At 39.1% G+C, this 17,636-nt stretch overlaps 1 protein-coding gene across 2 annotated transcripts in view; it reads left to right on the forward strand.

Moving 5' to 3' along the window:
- The window catches only part of dab2ipb (DAB2 interacting protein b), a 126,581-nt gene that overhangs the window by 21,413 nt on the left and 87,532 nt on the right, over window positions 1-17,636 (forward strand). The window contains exon 1 of one of the 2 annotated variants that reach the window (XM_062988903.1): window positions 16,961-17,240. The exons of the other annotated variant lie outside the window; for it this stretch is intronic. Within the exon in view, the coding sequence (XP_062844973.1) occupies window positions 17,120-17,240 (121 nt within the window). The 5' untranslated portion in view covers window positions 16,961-17,119. Of the gene's footprint in view, window positions 1-16,960; window positions 17,241-17,636 lie in introns of those variants that run through there. 2 annotated transcript variants of the gene reach the window in all.

A 17,636-nucleotide genomic window follows, 5' to 3' on the forward strand; every position in this document is an offset into this window, starting at 1 on the left:
GTCACTGCAGTGCCGAGAATGATCCACCAGCCAAATAATACCTACTCTGTAGTGGTCCTGTGGGGGTCCTGACCTTTGAAGAACAGGGTGAAAGCAGGCTAAAAAAGCATGCAGAGAAACAGATGGACTACAGTCAGTAATTGTAGAACTACAAAGTGCTTCAATATGGTAAGTGGAGCTGATAAAATGGACAACGAGTGTAAAAACAAGGAGGTGGTAGTTATCCGTTCATCACCAGAGACACACACTGGCTCATTGTGGATGACTGGTCATTAGAGGCATCAGTGACTCCTTCTCTTACTGTAGTCATTAATCACGGTCATTAATCACATGCTGCTGTTAGTAGAGCACTTGAAAACAAGGTTCTTTGAAGGACCGAAAAGTTTGGGCTGTGAATTCATGGATTCATGGATTTCCAATTCTGACTGGTTCATGGTTGGAGGAGACAAATGACTAATAGGTGAATAACTGAGTGTACTGTCCACTTTGATTGAATGCCTCGTTGCCCGATGTGTATTGATGGGCTCTGGATAGATTCCTTTTTAAAGTTTTGGGTGTTTTTGGGATGAATGTGCATTAAAATCAGGCCACCAAATCAATAATGGAATGGTTTATTTGCACCTAGAATGTAATGAACCCTCTTGGAGAGGGTTTGCCCACACATACTTAAGAATTTAAGGGGGATCAAGGGCTATCAAGTTGAACTGGGATTCTTAGATCTGGGGTTTGAATCCCAGAGATGAAATCAGCCGGTCAGGCGTCTACAGAGACATGATGGCTATGTCTGAAGGGGGAAGGTCGAACAGACTCTCCATTGGGTCCCAAGCCCAGATGATTTTAAAGAGGGTTGGATCAGGAAGGTCATCCAGATGTGGACCAGAATCCACTGTGGTGACCCATAGAAATATCATGGTGATAGCATTATGGGGCTAAAACTATGTGACGAGTTGAATCTCAGTTCCGCTATCAGTTGACTGGGCACCTACACAGACACACCAGGGGGTGGGACATGGACTGAAATTGGATTCCTCACCACTGGTGTATGCACGGCATATGCTGAACGATTGAGACGCCTGCACAAGGGGTTGCAGATCAAGGACGGCATTGCGTGGCTCTCTGTGTGCGATACTACATTCTGTAAGACTCCGCCCCTGGCAGGTGAAAAGAAGCGACCAGCCACGTGCGAGTCAGGGAGCATGATGGCCTCGGTTTCCTTCAATCGGGGTGGGGGGTGGCAGCATTGTGTGACAGAAATGTTTGCTTTTATTGAGTGTTTGGGGTCTCCGATACACTATTGGAACCTTTACATGAACCGGGTGCTACATCCCAATTTAGTGTAACCATTTACGTAGACTTCCACTTCTGAGGACCCTGATTACGGCAGAGGAGGGTACACTTGCCAGTCCACTGATCCCTTCTTATTCGCCTGCACTTTGTTGGATTTGCCCTTGAGGCCAGTCTCACGCATGGAGAGTCACGCACTGATTTCAGTGTCACACATTGCTGCCACACCCACCCCCGATTGAAAATAGCCGAGGCTGTCACGCTGCCTCTGACTCGCATGTGGCTGGTCACTTCTTTTCACCTGCCATGTAGTACCTTGTGCGGAGAGCCACACTATGGCATCCTTGATCTGCCACCCCTTGTGCGGGAGCCTCGACCGGTGAGCATATGCCAACGCTTACACCAGTAATGAGAAATCCCATTTCAGCCAATGCCCCACCCCCTGGTGTGACTGGGTAGTTGCCCAGCTGGCTGACAGCAGAGCTGAGATTTAACTTGTCAAACAGTTTTGGTGAATGGTGATCCACTTCTATACAGGTGCCTTGGTCATTAGTCTGGTCTTTTCCTACCCAGCAGACTAGTGGCCAGTTTTGACAGATCAGGCAGATCAGGCAGATCAGGAAATCCCATTTCAGCCAATGCCCCACCCCCTGGTGTGACTGGGTAGTTGCCCAGCTGACCGGTAGCAGAGCTGAGATTTGCAGGTGTGCTGGTGTGTTGCTCCCATTGCACCACTTGGGCAAATCACAACACTTAAATATTGAGGAAGATCTGAGCATTCTGAGGATACATGGCATCACGGATTCTATGAAGTACCAGGAGATTATTGGATTTTCATATAGGAAGTCCATATAAGAAAACCGAAAGATCTAAAGAGATTATGTAGGAGGAGTCTCTTTTAGTCCTTCATATGGCAATTAGAAGTTCACTTATGTGTGATTGTGGGGTGGTGTTCTGGGTTGGTGGGTTATCCCAAAAACGATCGCTATAGGTATTGCAGGATCTCTTGCTCTGGTCCACATGGGTTCCAAGTAGGGCGTGAAGTCGCCTGAATTTTAATTTAGTCTAACAAAAGAGCTGTGAAGTACAGCCTCTAATCCGAAGCTGGGATTGTGTGCAGCTGTCATATCCGTGAGATCACAAGTTCAGTGTCAAAAGACAAATTTTACACATTTTTTTATTTCTTTTAATCAACACACTCACACTTAAATAATCTAGGGTTAGGGTTAGGGTTTGGGTTAGGGTTAGGGTTGAGGGCTATTACATAGACTTCTATTCCTGTGCAACACACAATGACTTCACAGTGACTTTGGTATTGCAGGATCTCTTGCTCTGGTCCACATGGGTACCAAGTAGGGCGTGAAGTCGCCTGAATTTTATTATAGTCTAAAAAAGAGCTGTTGGCATCCCGCAAAGTGTGAAGTACATCCTCTAATCTGAAGCTGGGATTGTTTGCAGCTGTCGTAGCTGTGAGATCACAAGTTCAGTGTCATAAGACAAATTTTACACATTTTTAAATTTCTTTTAATCGACACACTCACAATCAAATAATGTAGGGTTTGGGTTAAGGTTAGGGTTTGGGTTAGGGTTAAGGTTAGGGTTTGGGCTATTACATGGACTGCTATTCCTGTCCTACACACAATGACTTCACAGTTACTGTTTGTCGGGTGAAAACAGGAAACAGACTCAGAGATTCATACACAGTGGAAACCTCTGGCTCCAAGACACATGCCTGTGAGTCAGTTACTAGCCGTCACAAAGCACTTAGTGTGGGAATTTAATGGACCAGTGATCAAAGAGAAATCGTGTTGAATAGTCCAGTGGCGAGGGGTTGCCACAAAGTAAAGCTACATAAAGAAATGGATTATCGGTTGAGATCCAGGTTTTCTCCCTGACCCCACACTCAGCCAGCACTTCAAAATCTTGTAAATGCCTTTCTTAATGTGGGACTGCTGATATAGTCCAAAGGAAGGGCAAGCCATATTAATAATGCCTATGGTTTGGGAACGGACTGTTCGGCAGACTTATAGTCAGATGTCCACAGACTTTTGTGTAGCCATCTGCAGATGCGTAATACCGGATAATGCAGCGAGGTAATGTACCATACACCAATGCCAACGCAGCTCCAGTTTGGGTTTGCAAACTGCACCATAAATCCAGTTTAATGCGTTGGCCGGCCAAGCGGCCAAACAGCAAGCCAATTCCACATCTGTGAAATGGAATGAGCTGTTTGTACCGGAGATCCATGAGCGGCCGAGCCAGCAGAACTGTGGGAAAGGAATGCAACATACTTTACTATCAATAGATGCAAAAATATGTGAACCCTTGGAATAACCGTGTCTATCACACAATGGTAAAAAGTATATAGACCCCTTGGTGATAGTTCATAAATGTTGCTGTTTCAGCCAGATTTTTACATCTCCATGTATCATAAAATAAAACATATGCTTTGAAATGTGGGCAACAGTTTAGGGAAGGTTATTTCTTATTTCTGCAAGTGAGGTGTGTAAAATTATGATTGAACAGAGCTCTGGATTAGAAAGCTGGTTGTGAGCCAGCCTTGGTTGGATGGGTGGATGGATGGATTGTATGGATGGATTGTATGGATGGATTGTATGGATGGATTGTATGGATGGATTGGATGGATGGATGGATTGGGTAGATGGATGGATTGGGTAGATGGATGGATGGATGAATGGATTGGTTGGATGGGTGGATGGATGAATTGGGTGAACTGGGTGGATGGATGGATGGATTGGATGGGTGGATTGGGTGGATGGATTGGATGGATGGATGGATTGGGTGGATGGATGGATGGATTGGGTGGGTGGATGGATTGGGTGGATGGATGGATTGGGTGAACTGGGTGGATGGATGGATGGATTGGATGGATAGATTGGGTGGATGGATTGGGTGGATGGATGGATTGGGTGGATGGATGGATGGATTGGAAGATGGGATGGATGGATTGGGTGGATGAATAGATTGATTGGATGGATAGGGTGGATGAATAGATGGATTGGGTGGATGGACTGGATGGATTGGGTGGATGAATAGATGGATTGGATGGATTGGGTGGATGAATAGATGGATTGGATGGATTGGGTGGATGAATAGATGGATTGGGTGGATGGATTGGATGAATGGATGGATTGGATGGATGGATGGATGAATGGATGAATGGATTGGGATGGATGGATGGATGGATTGGGATGGATGGATGGATAGATTGGGTAGATGGATAGATGGATTGGAAGATGGGATGGATGGATTGGGTGGATGAATAGATGGATAGGGTGGATGAATAGATGGATTGGGTGGATGGACAAATGGATTGGGTGGATGAATAGATGGATTGGGTGGATGGAATGGATGGATTGGATGGATTGGATGGATGGATTGGGAGAATGGGTTGATGGATGGATTGATGGATGGATGGATGATTGATGGATGGATGATTCTTCTCTGGAGCGTGTAGGATGACGTAAAATACGTCTATGTAGAGAGGTTGCTAGGTTTTCATACAGACACTTTGTTGCACCGTGACTCAATAGCACTATGATGTGAAGTCACACCTGACTGTAATGCAAACGCACCAGGAACAATCTAAACGAATTGGATATGACTATTTCAGTTCCCCCTGAGTATATTTAGATCCAGTTACAAGCCCCGCCCCCATTTGAAACATCTTCCCAAACACCTGCACACTCATCCAGATGTGAATGCAGTGATTTTGCTTTCCTGTTCCAGACATGTGAATCTAATATTAACATTAATATTAATAATTCAGCATCTGCATACATACATAACTGATGTTGTTTCGGCTCTGTTTCTCTGATGTGGAACTGAAGACATGAAACAGAATAGCGCTTTGGAGATATGCAAATGTGGGCGCGCACACACACACACACACACACACACACACACACACACACACACACACACAGTAAACAAACCTTATACAAACACTTTAGGCACTATATGCACAAACATACACAGAACGCAGCCAGTTAATAATAATATAAAACACTGAGTACTGAGCGCCCCAGTCCCAGACATGTTGCAAGCGAGGGAAATGGTACTACAAGCGAAGCATAAACAGGCTCAAACTCTTTAAAACCGGCTGTGTCCCAAACGCAGTTACGTATCTTCAAATGAATAAAATATAGGATCCTTTCTAGCACTCGTGAGTTCGAATTTCAGCTCTGCTACCGGCAGGCTGGGCGCCTACATGGACAATGATTGGTTTGTTCGTAGGGTGGGTGCTGGAGACGATTCAGTTCTGATCTCTGCTGATACTGACCATTGCAGACCGGGAACACCCCACAACTTGTAAAGCTCATGGACCAGGTTGAAAATATGCAGTGGCGCGACAATAGGAATGTAGACAAACTGGTGCAAAAGTCGTAAAAGAGGACCCCTTAAAATGTACCACTTAGAAAATGTCAAGAGACATTGCTGACACAATTTGGCACAGATACTGACGTTTAGAGGAACCAACATTATGAGTTAGGTTATCCTTCATGCCCTTTCTGCTGGCCATTAATGGCACGGCAGTTGGGCATGATGCTGTACTCTGCACCCCCAAGCTATACAGCAAGAGGGCCAGTTACAGTAAAGTTCTCTAAGAACCAAACGTTAAAGAATCCCCTGTATGCCATTAAACAATACTTGCTACCTCCACCTGGAGTGAATTGATGCTTAATAAGGAGCCAACACTATGAGTTATGTTCGCCTCCATGCCCTTCATGCTGGCAATTAATGGCACGGCTGTTGGGCATGATGCTTTAATCTGAACTTCCCTACCAATCTATATGGCAAGTGGGCCTGTTACAGTAAAGTTATCTAAGAACCAAACTGTACGCCATTTACCGGACATTGTGTGACCTCATGAGACACTAATTCGCCTCATCTTTCAGGAATGAGTCCGCCTACTCTACCCAACTTGTCAATGCATCCATTGTCATCTATTGCGTAAGAGTGTGGTCAGTAGTAGAAGAAGTTGAGAAGCTCATCTGTATTTTTTTAGCCAAAAAAGTAGAATGTGTGTGTTATTACTATTTGTGTTATTACTATTTTATTATTATATAGTATTTATTAATGTATTTTATTATTACTATTATTATTTTTACATCGTTTTTGATTAATAATAATAATAATAATAATAATAATAAGTCATATGTATTATATTATTTCATATTTTTGCTTAACAATAATAATATATAAATATATAATATTTTTATTATTAATATTTTATTATATATCATTTATTTATAATTTTATTTTATTATTACTATTATTGTTTCTTTGCATAGGTTTTGCTTAATAATAATAATAATAATAATAATAATAATAATAAAATAATGATAATATTTATATTATAATATATCCATATATAATATATTTTTTATTGCTTTTTATTATTACTATTTTCTCATTCTATAGTTTTTATTTATTATTTTATTGTATTATTATTACTTTACATAGTTTTTGCTTAATAATAATAATAAAATAATATTTATATTATAATATATCCATATATAAAATAATATTTGTATTACTTTTTATTATTACTATTTTATTATATTATGTACAATATATTATTTTTATTACTATATTATTTTTATTATTTTGTACATATTTTTGCTTAAAAATAATAAACCCTCATCTTTTAACCTTAAATTATTACTATTATTATTATTATTATTAATAAAAATAATGATATTATTAATATTATTATTTATAAACCCTTATATTTTAACCTAAATTTTATTTATATATATATTATTTATTACTTTTTTCATTTTTATTATCATCCCCCTTCCCCCATTCTCCACTAGCCAGTCATGTCTGTGTAGACGTTTGGCCAATAAAACCCTGAATTTGATCCCAGATCTCAACTGTGGACCAACATAACAGACTGCTGCTCTTCCTGAGTACCATATACTACTATTACTACTACTACTACTACTACTACGAGTCCTTTCTGATGGTTTCACAATTCTGTGCTCACAATAAACGGGACGTATCGGGATCCGTTGTAACTTCCTATTTTCCAGTTCTGATCCAGAATGATCTGGTTCGTTTCACTTAAGCTCATTAAACTGCTTTGTGTAGCTTTTATTCTTTAGCGCTGGTCTCACAAATAATGGAAAATAAAAGGTCTTTCTTTGTTCTCTGTGGTTTTCTTTGAAAGAACTTGCTACAACTGGTCCCGGTGTACAAAACACAGGATGACACAGATGGATTAATGAGTAATGACCCTCTACAAATCCAAATCCATGTACACACTGGCTCCCAGAGCGTTCTAATTTACCTGTCACAACCTGCACATTTTGCCCACGTTTTTATTCATAACTATCCAATCTGTCTGCTGTCCCAAAGTTTCATTCATGGGATTGACAGACCAGTAACAAACACTACAGCAGGACAGGAGTTTAGAGGTTCCTCAGATCAAATAGCAGACACCAGTATTGATGAAGACAAATTGATCAACCCTCTCAAACCATGGAGGTCTAAAAATAAATAGATAAATAGGACTAGATGGATTATAGGGTTATATAAAGAGGACCATGTAAGATGATAAATGAGTCTGAGTGGGTAATGATAGAGACACACTAACTAAATAGATCCAACAGTCACAATTCACATGCCTCTTTAAAAAAAAAAAAAAAAGCCCTGAGTCGACACTGAAGCATTAAAACCCTGCACCTCTACATTGACATTTATCGTGTGTGACTGTATTTAAACAGTAAAGAGTATTTGTAGCTTTATGCATCATAACAATTATCAAAAATAATACTATATTACTGCTACTACCACCACCAATAATAATAATAATAATAATAATAATAATAATAATAATAATAATAATAATAAATAATAAATAATAATAATAATAAATAGTAATAATAATAATAATAAGTGATAATAATAATAAATAAATAATAATAATAATAAGTAATAATAATAATAATAAATAATAATAATAAAAGTAATAATAATGATAAAAACAATAATAATAATAATAGTAATAATAATGATAATAATAAATATTATACTGCTATTGTAATGCTACTGCTACTACTACAACCACCACCAATAATAATAATAACCATAATAATAACAATAATAATGATGAAAATAATAATAATAAGGATAATAATAATAATAACAATAATAATAACAATAATGATGATGAAAATAATAATAATAAAAACAATAATAATAAAAAATTTTAATAGTAAAACTAATAATAATATTACACTTTCATATTACTACAGATAATGATAATAATGATAATAATAATAATAATGATAAAAATAATAATAATAACAATAATACTTCTACTTCTACTACTACTACTACTACTACTAATAATAATAATACTAATAAATAAAATCCAGAATAGAAACACCATTTATGTTTGGGGTCAGGGAGCAAACACTGGTCATCATCAAGTGTTAACAAGAGTATGCGAGTACCCATGAAGTTGGACATTCAAGATATACAGTACTGTTAGACAAAAAGGCCTGGCTTCTTACATTCTATTCCAGTTTATTTAAAACAAGGTGTTCAGTGGGGTTGAGGTCAGGGCTCTGTAAAGGCACTGAAGTTCTTTGACACCATCAAATCATGTTTTGTTGGAATTCACTTTGTTGAAACCATGTAGTTTTTAATAAAAAAAGGCTCCACAAATTGTCTAATAGTGTAAAAATGAGGAAAATAATAGTTTTTTTTCTGTATACAAGCATCATGTAGTTCCAGAACTCACCACAAGATGGCAGTATGTGCACTAGCAGTGAATAGCAGAGGTTCAAAAAGCCATCCTGAACGTTCCACAATTAGCACCTTCGTCACACCTACATCCATGTTTGCTCTTTTATAAGGTCATACAAAAGTTCTAATTACAAGGATTCCTGCTGCTCTGCTACTTGATGCTTGTTACCATGACAACTGGTACCATAGCGACCACATTTATTTCTTTTACTGCCTTTATTTTTTACAAATAGTCCAAAAGTATCTCACAATGAGCGTGTTCCAAAACCTTGGGCGTTAATGTAGAACTCGTGGGAAGGTGTGTCCGCTTAGTCAAAAAAGCACAAGTAAGGTTAGATACCAACGACAAAACCAATTGAGTTCAAGGATCTGTGGGGGCAACTAAAGTTCCTACTTAAATGGACACGAACATCAAGCAAACTATCAATATGGATTCATTTTCGTCCACATTATATGTAAAAATATGAACATGAGTGATGTCACAATGCAAAATACATCATTATAATGGGGTAGTAGTAGTGGTGGTGAAGTAGTAATGTAACAGTATAATTATTATTATTAGAATTATTATTAGTAGTAGAAGTACTAGTGGTAGTAGTAGTAATGTAATAGTATACTATATTATTATTATTATCATTATTGTTATTGACAGTGGTAGTAGTAGAACAGTAGTATAATGATTTATTAATAATAATTATTATTAGTAGTAGTAATATAGTAGTATGTTATTATTATTATGATGATGATGATGATGATGATGATGATGATGACAGTGGTAGCAGTAGCAGAACAGTAGTGTAATATTTTATTATTTTTATAATTATAATAATAATAATTATTATTATTGGTAGTAGTAGTAGTAATAATATATTAGTATAATATTTATAATTATTATTATTTTAATTATTATTGTCGGTAATAGTAGTAGAACAGTAGTATAACATTTACTATTATTATTAGTAGTAGTAGTACAGTGCTTAAGTAATATTATAATTATTATTTATTTATTATTATTATCATCATTGTTATTATTGGTAGTAGTAGTACAGTGGTACAATTGTTAATTAATATTATAATTATCATTCATTTATTATTATAAGTAGTAGTAGTAATATAGTAGTATAACTTTTATTATTATTATTTTAATTATTATTATTATTGTTTTTATTATTATTATTATTACTATTACTATTATTATTGGTAGTAGTAGTAGTAATATAGTAGTATAACATTTATTATTATTGTATTATTATTATTTTAATTATTATTATTATTATTATTGTATTTATTTATTTATTATTATTATTATTATTATTATTATTAATTATTATTGTATTATTATTATTATTGGTAGTAGTAGTAGTACAGTGGTACAATGATTAATTAACATTATAATAATAATAATTATTATTTATTATTGTTATTATTAGTAGTAGTAATATAGTAGTATAATTATTATTATTATTTTAATCATTATTATTATTATTATTATTAGTAGTAGTAGTAGTAGTAGTAGTACAGTGGTACAATGATTAACATTATAATAATTATTATTTATTATTGTTATTATTATTAGTAGTAATATAATAGTATAATAATTATTATTATTATTGTAATCATTATTATTATTAGTAGTAGTATTAGTAGTAGTAGTAGTAGTACAGTGGTACAATGATTAATTAATATTATTATAATAATTAGACACATGAAAGTGTGTTACAAATTCCTTTGGTCTTATCGATAGTAAATAAAAATGATGAATTTGCATATGCAGGTTATAATGATCAGAAGTTAATGGGTTCAGTGAAAGAAAGCTCATCAGAATCAACTGTTACTGTACATTATATTCTGTGTATGGATGTATTCATTAAAGTGTGTGTGTGTGAGCTTGTGAGTTATGCAAGTGTGCTGTTTTGCATTACACGGTGAGTGTGAACAGATGAAGTTCAGTAGTGAACGCATTGTTTTTCTCTCTCCCACTCATGTAACCTTTAAACCCTCTCATTTGTTTCTCAGTTCCTTCTCTGAACTCTGTACTGTCCACTCTTGGATGTTTATTCAACTTCCTCCCATTATTTCTGACATATTTCTGTTTTTGATATGTAGTAGAACCTCGATTTAACGGACCTCCATTTAACGGACAAAATCTGGAAAACCGAATGTCCAATTTGACTGTTTAAAATTCCCACGAGAAGCGTAACAAGTCCAGTAGTTCAGTAATTGTCCACTAGACAGTGCATGTCTCTCTGTTTACATGAGTGATAGGCTTTATTTTGTCAGCAGGCTTGCTTTGTTCTCACCTTTTTCTCTGTTTTATGCTTCATTTTTGCAAGTTCTAGTGCTTAGTTCTGCACCAGTAGTGCTTCCCCACTACACAATCACGGCAAAGAAGGTAAATAAAATCTCCCCCCAGTAGTACAATACACCAATTTTATTATTTATTTACAGGTTTTACATGACATATTCACGTATCTATCAGTGCACCCCCCCTTTAGTCCGTTAAATCGAGGTTCCACTGTACTAAGTGTCCCTTTACATTCTGGCGACCTCTGCCATGTTTACGACACTCATACCCTCATGCTATCCAACACCTTGACCAATAGCGGTTTCTTACATATACTGTATATTCAACACATCGGGGGGCGGACGTGGGAGCAGTAGGAGTCGCTGTTACAGAGGTGATTCCCCAGTCTAGCCATCCCTCCCTAAGACGCAGCCAACTGTGTCTGTTGAGTACCCAACCAGGCCTGTAGCACTTGTATTATCGATACATCTGAGTAGACTGCCTAAGTAGTGAGGATTCTAATAAGACTTATAAGGCAGATTATTTAGACACACTGTTACTAGACGGCGATTACTTTCACTGCTAAGGAAGCATCGAATGCTCCCTCTTTATTCTGTCAGATTATTGCTTCCAAATAAGGCACCTAAAGGTAGCATATTAAAATATCTAAACATTCAGACAGCCTTCTTCTCGGGAGTGTGTACAATGATGTAAAAAGCGTCTTTGTAGAGAGCTCACTAAGTTTTCGAACAGACTGGGGCTTGTAAAGGGCTTTTAATGTAGCTACATTCTTGTCTGGCCTGTCTTTTATGAAATAATGGACAGATACAGTAGGAGAATAAAGTCTGGACCAGGGGAACAAAGTGACAAAAGATCAAAGACAGAAAACAATAGCTGGCTGAAGGATCTGAACACACACCCACCCACACACACCCTGATCTTGTGTCTCATTGTTTTTAGTGTTGTGTCACTTCAGTATATCATAGATTTGAGGAAGTTACTTGTTTCGTCTTCTTTATTTCCCTCCATTAGCCTGAACGTTGTGCTTTTAACTCATATATAAAGTATACAGTACACTATATGGTCAAATAACAGCCCTGACCCATCAAGACATGGACTCCTGAGACACTAGACCCCTGAAGGTGTGTTGTGGTATCTGGCACCAAGAAGTCAGCAGCAGATCCTTTAACTCCTTTAAGTTGAGAGGTGGGGCCTCCATGGATCGGACTTGTTTGTCCAGCACATCCCACAGAAGCTCGATTGGATTGAGATCTGGGGAATCTGGAGACCAAGTCAACACCTCAAACTCGTCGTTGTGCTCCTCAAACCATTCCTGAACCATTTTTGCTTTGTGGCAGGGCGCAGCCATCAGGGAATACCGTTTCCATGAAAGGGTGAACATGGTCTGCAACGATGCTTAGGTAGGTGGGACGTGTCAAAGTAACATCCAGATGGATGGCAGGACCCAAGGTTTCCCAGCAGAACGTTGCCCAAAGCATCACACTGCCTCCGCCGGCTTGCCTTCTTCCCATAGTACATCCTGGTGTCATGTGTTCCCCAGGTAAGCGACGCACACGCACCCGGCCATCCACGTGATGTAAAAGAAAACATGATTCATCAGACCAGGCCACCTTCTTCCATTGCTCCGTGGTCCAGTTCCGATGCTCACGTGCCCATTGTTGGCGCTTGAACCCTGTTACCGGTTTACCACTGTTCTTTCCTTGGACCAATTTTGATAGATACTGACCACTGCAGACCGGGAACACCCCACAAGAGCTGCAGTTTTGAAGATGCTCTGACCCAGTCGTCTAGCCATCACGATCTGGCCCTCTTCAAACTCGATTAAACCCTTACGCTTGTTCATTTTTCCTGCTTCTAACATCAACTTTGAGGATAAAATGTTCACTTGCTGCCTAATATATCCCACCTACTAACGGGTGCCGTGATGAAGAGATAATCAGTGTTATTCACTTCACCTGTCAGTGGTCATAATGTTATGCCTGGTCGGTGTATACATGTTGTATATTCATTACACCTTACTTTATTAGTTAGTATTCTTTGAGAAGAACTGGAACACAGTGGTAACTCAGCGGTTTAGAAAATAAACTAGTAACCAAAAGGTTCCTGGTTCAATCCCAGCCATCATGTTGCCACTGTTGGGCCCCTGAGCCAGGTCCCCAACCCTTAATTGCTAATAGGTAATAATCGAATGCACAACAACATTCTTTTTCCACATATCCCAGCTCGTTTGGAAGCTGGGGTCAGAGCGCTGAAGCAGAGAGGGTTAAGGGCCTTGTTCAAGGGCCCAACAGTGACTGCGTGGCAGAACTAAGATTGAAACCCTCAAACTTTTGATATAGTCCAAAGCTCTACACCTTAGGCTACCACTTTTTTTGCTTGAATGTAATTAGCTACAACTGTACATCGTGTACGTCGCTTTAAATGAAGGCGTCGGCCTTCTTGTTTAACATTCGCTGACCTCACAAATGCTTCCGACTGAAATGGCACACTACCTAAAATTCTGGACACATTAAAGCTTGGGTTCACTGTTTTCTGCTCTTTGTCCTGGCCAGTTTTGGTGAACCTGTGCCCACTGTATGCTCAGATTCCATTTTCTGGCTGACGTGAATGGACCCCAAACGTGGTCTTCTGCTTCTTTGCTTCTTGTCTGTCTGTAGACTGTTGCTTATGAAATACTCCGCTTGCTTAGACACCCATTTAGATATCTGATGTAAACATTAACTGGAGCTCTTGACTCTTGTGACCCAATGGCTGATTGTATAACTACATGATTAAACAGTATTAGAGGTGTTCCTAATATTCTGGTATCTCTGCATTTTTACGTACGTTTTCCTTTAGTCTCTTTTTCCCACATTTCCACACAAGCTGTTATGCTGAGGTCAGTCCCCAGAGCGTCTGAGCTCAGGGAAAGTCCTGAGAACAGGAAACGGCCTCGGGTCAAGTCGCCCCATGGATGTAACCCCAAACCAGAGAGGGGGCTTTAACTGTTTCGGGTATGAACGGTGTCAGTGTGTGTAGGAGCTTTATTATCAGGACGTTGTGGCTCCGTAGGGAGAGATACTCGAGTATCAGACTGAGAATAATATATAAAAAAGCACATTCTGATGTTTGAGGTGTAAATTATGTAGCCTAGTGGACGGGTTTATAACCTCTGTATGAACATGTGGACACAGCGGATAAATGAACACATTATTTGTAGTAAAGCTCAACTGATCAGCCATAACATTAAAACCACCTCATTGTTTCTACACTCACTGTCCATTTTATCAGCTCTACTAACCATATAGAAGCACTTTGTAGTTCTACAATTACTGACTGTTTCTCTACATACTTTTTTACCCCCCTGCTGTGCTTCAATGGTCAGGACGCCCACAGGACCACCACAGAGCAGGTATTATTTAGATGGTGGATGATTCTCAGCACTGCAGTGACACTGACATGGTGGTGGTGTGTTAATGGGTGTTGTGCTGGTATGAGTGGATAAGACACAGCAAAAGATGAGCGATCGTCTCTGACTTTACATCTACAAGGTGGACCGACTAGGTAGGAGTGGCTAATAGAGTGGACAGTGAGTGGACACGACATTTAAAAACTCCACTCATACCAGCACAACACACACTAACACACCACCACCATGTCAGTGTCACTGCAGTGCTGAGAATGATCCACCACCTAAATAATACCTGCTCTGTGGTGGTCCTGACCATTGAAGAACAGCATGAAAGTGGGCTAAAAAAGCATGCAGAGAAACAGATGGACTACAGTCAGTAATTGTAGAACTACTTAGTGCTTCTATATGGTAAGTGGAGCTGATAAAATAGACAGTGAGTGTAGAAACAAGGAGGTGGCCTAGTTTGCAATTTGCAGTTTGGTGAGCTCAAACCGAACTTTCACAACAACTTGATACACACACACACACACACACACACACACACACACACACACACACACACACACACCCCACATGCACATGACAACAGGTGTTGACTCACGTGGCCCATTGTGTCCATAGAAACAAGAGACTCAAACCCATAATATGCCTCTTAGCGTCCCTATGCAAGTGTTCTGTCTTCACATTGACACAATCTGCCTCTGGTCTTCTGTTTCTTTTTTAATTACATAAATCAGTGTGTACTGTATATGGGTGTGTTTAAGTGTATTGGTGTGTGTGTGTGTGTGTGTGTGTGTGTGTGTGTCTTTGTGTCCATCTGCTCAGCAGAACTCCAGCTGCCAGACCCACAGCCTCAGCTGGATCCTGATTGGCTAGGGACAGCTAGGTCTGGAGAAGCTTGTCTGGACCCCTTATGAGCTTACAGACACACACATATACACACACACACACATATACACACACACACACACACACAAACCCTGGACTGGAATTCGTCCACACTGGAACTGGAAGGGTGCAGTAACAAAGTAAACTTTATCAACTTTCAATGACGTCATTGGGAAAATTACCATGCTATTCATACACTATGGCACAGATGACAAAACTTGGCTAGCATTGATCAATAGGGGAGACAAAACACTTACCCTAACCCTAACCCTGTCCAGTCATGGGTTCTTACAAAAAGCCCTAATACATGCACTGGAACTCGCTACACTCCCTGCATTTCTCCTCCAGACTGCAGTTGTCACTGTTGCATTGTCAAGTAAATAATCGGTTACAGTGCCAACCACTGCAAAGTGCCAGACTACCACCAGACTATCTACTAAAATAGGAAAAAGGGGGCTAAAACCCCAAACAATCATGAGGCTAGACAGAAAAGGAAGAAAAAATATAGAAAAGCTGGGTTGTCACTTGTGTCAGCTACTCGATCCACCAGTGAGCGCCAACCCAAGGTCGGTAAAAAGGAAACAACAAAGGAATCAGAAAGTTGTCACTGTTGCATTGTCAGGGTAATGTGCGACTAAAGCGACCGACTAACTGCTGCAGAGTACCAGACTATCACTACTACATTTAAATGCCAGCTACTCGATCCACCAGTGAGTGCCAACCCAAGGTCAGTAATAAGGAAAACAAGAAAGAAATCAGAAGGAAATACAGACAGGCTGCTACTAGAAGACAGACAAGTTCTTGATGCTGACCCTCAGCCTGGTGTAAAAGAATACAAGCAAAAGGGATGGTGGGAGGAGCTAAACAGGTCCTCGATTCTGACCTTCAACTTCTCAAGAGAAGCTGGACTGGCCCTCGAGCCTGGTGTATCAGCCTCATAAATAACAAACATACAACAAGCACACAGGTGATGAGAGTAATGCTTAATTAGGCGCAGAGACTGCCCTTGAAGTGCCGTTTAGGTGGATCGGCAGCTCCATGCCCTCTGCTGGACTATAATGGCATGGCAGTTGGGCATGTTACCGTATTCCACGCCTGCTTCCAGCTCTACTCTACTCTCTACTAGTAGTTGAAGAGTTGAGTTGAGCGACCACTTCCTTCTATACAATTCTGAACTCCGGTCCAGGTTTTCCCCCCGAGCTCAAAACTTTTCCTACACTCAGTGGCTTATCTCCACCTCTGAAGTACGCACACACACACACACACACACACAGATTACCAACAGCGTGCAGGAAGAGTGACACTGGAGAGACTTGGAACAACTTTTGTTTCTCCACTTGAACTTTACGATGGATCCGATCAGAGGAACTGCACACGTCTAAACGTAGACCATCAGCAGAGACTGGTGCCTGGTGTCCTGGTCCGAGGAGTCTAAGTGTCAGAATATATGTGATAACCTGAGAGTGAGGACAATGTCAGGAATAACTAGGAAAGGTTCTGGGAGACGCGGCTACTATTACAGGCTGTTGGGTCGAACCAGGCTGCAGAGACAGCGCAGTCGTTCCAGGAGCAGGACAAGACCTACCAACAAGGGTAAACACGATTCTGGCATTTATTGTCCCCGAAATTTAGGGTTAGATATGGTATAGAATATGGGTATAGGGGGTATGTCTAACATAGGACATAATTTTAGATATAATCAAAAAATCTAAGACTAGATTTGGATTCAAAGCACAGATTTAAGGTACCACTGGAATACTTAGGCTACTATACTGTCACTAATCAGGGACAATTAAGACCTGGGGGAAAACGTAATGTATTACTTTAGTTGCATTTTAATTTAATTATTTTTAAATGTGGTCTGAAAATGTTTTCAGGCCATAATTTTCTTCTTTATAATCTAAACAATGTGGTTTTATTTATTTGCTGCATAGTTAATTATACGTAATTCATTTAAAAATAGAAAACAGAATTTTTAAAAATAAAAAT

The sequence above is a fragment of the Trichomycterus rosablanca genome, chromosome 26 (genome assembly GCF_030014385.1).
Source record: "Trichomycterus rosablanca isolate fTriRos1 chromosome 26, fTriRos1.hap1, whole genome shotgun sequence".
In the NCBI taxonomy this organism is placed as follows: Eukaryota; Metazoa; Chordata; class Actinopteri; order Siluriformes; family Trichomycteridae; genus Trichomycterus; species Trichomycterus rosablanca.